At 45.0% G+C, this 7,991-nt stretch overlaps 1 protein-coding gene across 7 annotated transcripts in view; it reads left to right on the forward strand.

Moving 5' to 3' along the window:
* The window catches only part of CADM1 (cell adhesion molecule 1), a 343,095-nt gene extending 335,454 nt beyond the window's left edge, over positions 1-7,641 (forward strand). For 2 of the 7 annotated variants that reach the window (XM_007461860.1, XM_007461863.1), the window contains one exon: positions 205-3,223. In XM_007461860.1, the coding sequence (XP_007461922.1) occupies positions 205-323 (119 nt within the window). In that variant the 3' untranslated portion in view covers positions 324-3,223. Of the gene's footprint in view, positions 1-204; positions 3,224-7,249 lie in introns of those variants that run through there. The other 5 variants (XM_007461858.1, XM_007461859.1, XM_007461864.1 and 2 more) reach the window with 4 other exon arrangements.
* The last annotated feature ends 350 nt before the right edge of the window (positions 7,642-7,991 follow it).

The following is a 7,991-nucleotide window of genomic DNA, read 5'->3' on the forward strand; positions in this document are numbered from 1 at the left end:
GCGGTTCAGTTGGAGTGGTGCCTTTGGAACCCCCGGATCCCCATTTGTCTCACCCACCTCGCTCTCTTCTTCCAAATGTTTTTTCCCCTCTGCTGCCTGCACACCACTTCGGCTGATGATGGCCATAAAGCAGGTTGCCATCTCTGTACCACTTTACACAGAGGCCATCAGTCAGTCACGGTGCTTTACCCCTTCATCTTTCAGGTACATACTTCACTCATGAAGCCAAAGGAGCCGATGACGCAGCAGACGCAGACACAGCTATAATCAATGCAGAAGGAGGACAGAACAACTCCGAAGAAAAGAAAGAGTACTTCATCTAGATCAGCCTTTTTGTTTCAATGAGGTGTCCAACTGGCCCTATTTAGATGATAAAGAGACAGTGATATTGGAATTTGCGAGAAATTCGTGTGTTTTTTTACGAATGGGTGGAAAGGTGTGAGACTGGGAAGGCTTGGGATTTGCTGTGTAAAAAAAAAGAAAGAAAGAAAATTGAAAATTACACTCTGCTGTTTGACACCTCTTCTTTTGTTTGTTTGGTTTTTCAATTTTTATTTCTTCCTACCAAGTCAAACTTGGATACTTGGATTTAGTTTGGATAGATTGCAGAAAATTCTGTGCCTTGTTTTTCGTTTGTTCGTTGTGTTCCTTTTTTTTTTTTTTTTTCCTCCTCCCTCCTTTGTGCGCATTTATTTTTTCCCAAAAAACTTTGGATTTTTTTTTCCCAAAATCTCCCATTTTGGACTTTGCCTGCTGGGATTCCTTAGAATCTTCCCCCCCCCTCCTTATTTTCTTATTGTTTTTCCTTTCCTTTGTTTATTTTTTGAAATAACTGCTTTCTGTTCAAAATTCAGTTTCATAAAAGGAGAACCAGCACAGTTTAGATTTCATAGTTCAGAATTTAGTGTATCCATAATGCATTTCTTCTCTGTTGTCGTAAAGATTTGGGTGAACAAACAATGAGAACTCTTTGCTGCTGCCCATGTTTCAAATACTTAGAGCAGTGAAGACTAGAAAACTTAGACTGTGATTCAGAAACTGTTCTGTTTGCTGTGGAACTACATTACTGTACAGGGTTATCTGCAAGTGAGGTGTGTCACAATGAGAGTGAATCTGTCTTTAATTCTGTATCTGTAGACGGCTCAGTATAGATACCCCACGCTGTCCAGAAAAGTTTGGGGCGGAAAGGGCTCCTCCTTTTTCAGTGCCCTAAACAGACGCGACAGGTGAGGTCTGTTCCATTTATATAAGTGGGCAAATTTGAGTTGCCACAGAAGGGAAAGTAGGGAGGGGGGAAAGATAGTTCTGCTCTGGTTATTTCTGTTCCAAATGATTCCATCCACCTTTCCCAATCGGCCTTACTTCTCACTCATTTGTAGGAAAAAGCAAGTCAGTCTGGTGTGTGAATGACTGAATGGGACAGGGGTTTTTTTTGTTTTGTTTTTGTTTTGTTTTGTTTTTTGCTTTGTGCTTAGTTAGGAAGGCAGTAGGATGTGGCCTGCATGTACTGTATATTACAGGTATTTGTCATATGCTGGGATTTCCAACTCGAATCCGTGTGAAACTTTCATTCCTTCAGTTTTCGCTTGACAAAGGCAGGAGGTACAAAAGAAGGGCCAGTATTGTTCTCAAAACTGGTCTGCTGTCCATCTCAGTTCTCGAAAGGTCAGAGCAGAGGTGGAAAAACAGCATGTAGGGATTTTTCAGTGACTTAATCAAAACTCAAATGTGAGTGTTTTTATCTTTTTACCTTTCATACACTAGCCTTGGCCTCTTTCCTCAGCCTTAAGAACCATCTGCCAAAAAATTACTGATCCTCGCATGATGGCAGCCATAGTGCATAGCTACTAAAATAAGTTACCTTGAACATATCTTAGATGGGGAGCCTCGGGAAAAGGTAGAGCAGTCAAGTTACCATTTACATTTTTTTAAAGAAATGTGGGGATTTTCACTGAAATGTCTAGGAAATCTAGAAGTAGTCCTGAAGGACGAAAACTAAACTCTTACCATATGTTTTGGTAAGGCTCCAGACTCCACAATACAGTCCCTATGGAAAGATGGCATCAAAAAACAGATAGATCTATATATATATAAATATATATTATATAACATTTTCAGTGAGTAATTTTGGATTTTGCAAGATGCATTTTTACTATTGTTACATTATGTGGAAAACTTAATGCTGATTTATTTAAGGGGAAAAAAAGTGTCAACTCTTTGTTGTTTGAAAGCGTGTTTATTTTTCTTGTCTTTATTTTAACCTTTGATAGAACCATTGCGACATGGGGGCCTTTTGGGAACGGACTGGTATGTAAAAGAAAATCCATATTGAGCAGCATTTTGTTTTCCCCTCTCCTATCCCTAGGCACTTAACCAAGACAAAAAGCCACAACAAACATCCCTTTTTCAGTGAATTTTATAATGTGCAGCTCTATTCCGAGCCCTTAGCACCCATTCCGACCATAGTATAATCGTATCGAAGGGTGAGAACCATTTAGCATGTCGTTGAAAGGTTTTTTTCAGTTGTTCTTTTTAGGAAAAACAAAAAACAAAAAACAAAAACAAAAAAAACCCACAAAACCCTACCATTGCTCACTGAATTGGCATCTCATTTTGGGGACCTCTCATCTTTCTGTTTTGAAAAGTGTACAGTAGTGCAGTGCTCCTGATGTGACTCTATGGCTTACAATGTTGACATGTCTCAGGTTCATGTGTTTTGATTGGTGTTTTCCGTCTCAGGTAGATTGCAAAGTGTAGGCCCCATGCATTGGAAAAAGATAATAATAATAATAAAACAAAGCAAAAACAGGAAATTATGGATTTTAGTTGTATATTGGTTTATGTATTTTTTTCTTAAGTATACAGTGCACTGTTTGAAATGTATTGTTGAGTATTACTTTGTACAGGTTGATCACTTTTTTTAGAGTGAAGAAAGAACAAACTTGTTTTTTGTGTTTTTTAAAGGAATATAAAATAATGAAGGATGTATAATTGATGCCAAATAAGCTTGTTCTTTAGTCACACCAACGTCTGACTTTTCCCTTTAGGCAGTTCTGGTTTTGAGGTGTACATGAACGATGTTACAGTGTATGAAACTCCATATCCATATGTTCCATTCCCATTTTGTATTGGTTCATGTATACCATTTTTACAAAAAAAAAGAAAAAAAAAAGTACTATAAAATATCTGTCTTCTTAATAAAAAAATTAATGTTACAAAGTGATCCTTTTTTCTCATTATGGACTTCTTACGGACGTCTCGGCCTGGGAGAAGATGGGCCCCTGGTCCGGCTTCCTCCTTAGCACCTCGCGCAGGGCCAGGAGCACGGGCAGTAGATGCTAGAAGGTGCTGCGGCTGGGCTTCTCGGGCCGCCTTCTCTCCTCCTCTGCTCATCCTTCCTGTCCTTGATCTCTCCTCCCCTCTCAGCGGACAGGTGGGCCAGGTCCTCTGGCATCGCGGACTCAGCCCTCTGTGCAGGTGCGCAGGCTGCAGTGCGGGCCAGCCCAGGACGGCCTCTCCCGTGGATGCGTCTCCCGCCCTCACTCCCCTGTTTCCACCCAGCGCCCCACACCCACTCCCCTGTGTTGCCTGCTCCACTTGTCTCTTCCTTTGGGATTTCGTGTCTTCACAATTCATCCTGCTTCATTTCAAGTTCTCTCTCCTTTAACAAAAAGACGTGATCTGCAGAGGACAAGCCTGGCCGCCAACGGAAGATTGTTCTCACTTACTGTTTAGGCTGCTGGGGCTTCCGGGCCGGGTGTACAGCAGGATTCAAGTCTGTCACCGTCCCCCTTGCCTTGCAGGCCGAGGCGAGCAATGACTGCACTTCATGGTGGCTGATCTTTCAAATGCTCAGATCACACGTGAGCCGCCCCGAATGGCCCTTTCCCACCGTTCACCCAGCTGTGGCTGAGTTCCCCTTTTCTCTCTCGGGCAGGTGGTGGGGAAAGTTCAGCAGTGAGAGAAAAGGTAAGCTCCAGAAAAACCAAAGGCTGCATACTTCATTTCAGCCCTTCCATCCTGGCCTGGTCTCTCGGCTGTCTCTAAAAATCTGCTAATTGGACATGCAGTTGCTGGGCACCTGCTGTATGTTCAGCATCGTGAGAAACACAGGGAAGTGTAAGATCATCTCTGGAGACCAACCGGGGCATCGGTCACACCTACATAAACACATGAAATGGTCCTCAGCTGTGGGGGGCACCCCAGATACGGTTAAGGGGCCCAGAGAGTGCCGTGGAAATTTCTTGGAGAATGGAAATCAGTGAAGCCTGGAGAGTCGAGACAGCTTCCTGGAGGAGCTGGGATTCCAGCTAGACCTTGAAGGATGGCTAGTGGAGAGCGAAGTGAGTCGGAGGTATGGACGGCAGTAAGCCCAGCCAGCCCGCTGATTTGCATGGGAAGAAAAAAGCAAAATCACGAGAGGTGTGGAGCGTGGGATCAGTCTTCTAGCTGTTCTCAAAGTCCAGACAGGAGTCAAGATTTCAGGGGCCTCTCCCAGCCTCTGCCCCAGGGCAGGGAGCAGTGGGGAGCCCTGATTCTTCGTAGCTCTGTAAAAAGACCTATAGGTGATAGAGGCTAGAGGTCAAGAGCACGTGTAAGAGACAGCCTGGCTTCCGGTCTCCACTCCACCGCTTGTTGGCTGTGAAACCTCGGGCGAGTACCCCAGCCTGCCAGGCCTTGGTCTCCTGCTCTGTAAGGGAGGGGTCACCGTGTCAGGAGAGAGAAGTGAGATTGGCAGTAAGTGCTGAGTGAATAATATGCCAGATGCAGAGTAAACATGTTACATGCTAATCATAATACAGGATAGAGGCAAATGGTGGTGAAAGAGACAGAGGTTACCCAAGGCTACCAAGAAGTGGTCACGACTCGAGTGAAGGGAGCCATCTGGGTTCCTGTGGACACCTCGTGCCCTTGTGGAGCTTGCCTTAGCATGTTTAAGGACCCCTTTGTCCTCACCACTCGCTAGGGTAGTTATTCCAGGCCACGTGGCACGTGGTATGTTTAGTGTCCCCAGCCCTCTCCCCTTGTCTGTAGCGTGAGGCTCCAGATTCAGCTGCGACCTGCAGACAAGGGGGACCCAGGGTGTTCAGTGAACGGAGGCAGATGTGAGGTGGCGGCTTGCTGCACTTTTGCCGCTTGGGTCCCACAGGGTATGCAAGGGGAAGTTGCCAGAAGCAGTCCACGTCAGCAGGAGCTTGATAAGTTGCCCAGTCCTTCCTTCGGTGTGCGAGTGCAAATGGTCCTCATTTCCTCCAGAGAGTTTTCATGAATGTTTTGGCCTGCTTGCCTTCTCCAAATACATCAACTGGAACCCCGAGGTGCTACGCGGATGGTAATTGGCGCAATCTTTCACTGTCCTCCGTCTACTGGCAACGTAATCCTTGTACTGCTGTGGGCTTAGTCCACAGAGAAATGTTCCTTTGATTCTGTCATTCAGAGCTTTAAAGCAACCAGGCAACAGGTGGAAGGACCCTGCTTAAGTGAAGGCATTTTGTTTCATTATAAAATTATGCCCAAGACCCTTTTTATACTCACACCTTTTTGCCAGGATGCCAAGTACATGGCCCTTAGTCATGAAGAGCTGGCTGCCAAATTCCTTCAGAGTGAAACTTGTATCCACAGCTGCACATGTATGCTTTGGAAATATTTCCAGAATCAAGTACTTGGATGTCCTGACACACTGTGCAGGAGAAGGGGAGGGGACTCTCGGCCAACATCCAAAAGACTCTGTGGGCAATACATCGAAGTCAGTCGTAGGCACATAGTAGGCACGTAGGCACATAGTAGGCACGTAGCAAGTAGCAGATCCTTACAAGGAGACAGCCCAAGCATCTGGTTGCCTGAATCTCACTTTATACTTAGTCTGAACAGGTCACCAATTCTGTATTTCAACCCTGACATTTAGAAGTCCATCCTCAATATAGGTAGCCTTCAGGTTGGCCTTGAACAAGTTAGCCAGCCAGCCCTGAGTTTATTGCTATTAGTCCCATCGTTCTCAAGGACCCGCTGGGACAGAATATCTGTTCTTCCCTACAGAGAATGACATTTTTGCTAATGGCTAAGCAAAGCCTCACCACTGCCCACATACATTGTGAGGGGCCTTCAGAATGAGGTATGGCATGTTGCAAACATCCAAACCATATTCCTTGCCTTGTGTTCATCTCAAAATTGTGAAGTGTGCCTCCATAAGAGCCACATGTCATCCCCACACCACATCGTTACACATGCCAGCAAGAGGGTGTTAGGCACAAGGATAATGTCAGCACCCCAAAACTGAGGCTTGAAAGCCAGAATCTTCTGTTTTCAAGTCTTCTAATCCTCAGCTTCCAGGCTCTTCTGTACACAGGAGATGTTATCTGGTTTGTTTTTTGTGTTTTTAATATTTCCTCCCAAAGCGAACATAACATGTCTACTGCCCCTGGTGGTCAGTACAGGAAGTGCAACTCGGACCTTCCATATTTAAATACAGAATTAATTCTAGCAAAGAACGGGACTTAAAGTCTACTGCTTTTTCTCTTCACACACACGCACACCCACCCTCAACTCCCACTTTGCTCCCTCCTAATCCTTGGAGGTGTTGAGCTGTGGGTGGTGATTCTGGGGAAAATGAAGACTACCACTGAGGGTCAAACCGACGCAGGACTCCAGCTGCCCTCCAAACGTGCACGGCTCACAATCATATTTCAGACATGATCGCCTTAAATCTTCCGTAAGTGCTATCTTCTCAGGTTAATTAATCACCAGGCTTAAACTTGCTGTTACCAGCAGGAAGTCCATCCTAAAGTCAGCAATGTTACGATTGCATCTTCTAATACTGTTTATCCTGCATTAGTGTTTACTTAGGGGGGAAAATTGATCCGTAATTGATATTTCAGTCTTCCAGAGCTGGTGTTGGAAGAGTGTATTTTGCAAGCCTTTAATAGCAAGCAAATATTTAAATCCCTTAATGGTTACCGAATATTGAAATGTGTGACTTTATTACTCTTTTTGATTTGTTTTCTCTGTGGTTGTGTATTTCATCATTTAAACTTGCAACGGATGCTGGCAGGCTCGAGCCTAGCTAATCCACAAAAGCTGTTTGCCCAGACACAGCAGCCCTGATTAAAAAGTATTGCTATGGAAGGGAGCCTTCTGTACTAATCAGTCTCTGTTAGCTAGTGACGAAATTACTATCCATCTCTCTCTCTCCCTCTCTCTCTCTCTCTCTCTCCCTCTCTCTCCCTCTCTCTCTTTCTCTCCCTCTCTCTAGGCTTGTTTTCTCTAACCTCCTCTTCCAGAATAAAGTGATGGGGGCAGCTATAGTGTTGCAATTAGGAGCATGAATCTTTTATCGTTTGGACAACGAAGGGAAAATGCCATTACTGTCAACCGAAGTGTCCTACTTGGGTTTTTTTGCTCCTACTTCCCTGCCAAAGCCCATTGCTGCTGCTGAAAGTGTATAACGTTCACAGCTGTTCTTGATGGCTTGATTCTTAACACAGCCAGAAATGTAGCCCGGGAGATGCTTAAGACAGTTTATGGAAAATAATAGATTTCCTTGCAGAGACACCAATGCATCAAGAAGGGTTTTGAGTCACGCTAGACCCAGCCAAGATCACCAATTTTCTCCCCCTCTGGCTTCAGTAACAGAGGCTATTGCTTTAAAAAAAAAAAAAAAAAAAAAAAAAACAGGCCCTCTTGAATCCTCTGTGTTTTCCCGGTTGGTTTCTATCAGCACCCACAAGTCTCTGGCTACGGCGGCCTTTGTCTCACCACTCATCTCCAGCAGCCGTGAGATCTGACCAGAAGCAGCGCCTACAGAAGTGGAAAGGAAGGGATGCAGCAGAGAGAAGAACTCCCGGGACAGCCACAGCCACTGAGAGCTGACACTAGGTCCGCTAGCCGGGCTCCAGAGACAGAGGTGGCCATGTTGAAGGTCACCGCTACCGTACTAGCACAAAGGTGGGGTCCTTCCCTGTGTGACATCCCCACGTGGCCATCAGGAATGCCAA

This window comes from Lipotes vexillifer, unplaced genomic scaffold (assembly GCF_000442215.2).
Source record: "Lipotes vexillifer unplaced genomic scaffold, Lipotes_vexillifer_v1.1 scaffold931, whole genome shotgun sequence".
In the NCBI taxonomy this organism is placed as follows: domain Eukaryota; kingdom Metazoa; phylum Chordata; class Mammalia; order Artiodactyla; family Lipotidae; genus Lipotes; species Lipotes vexillifer.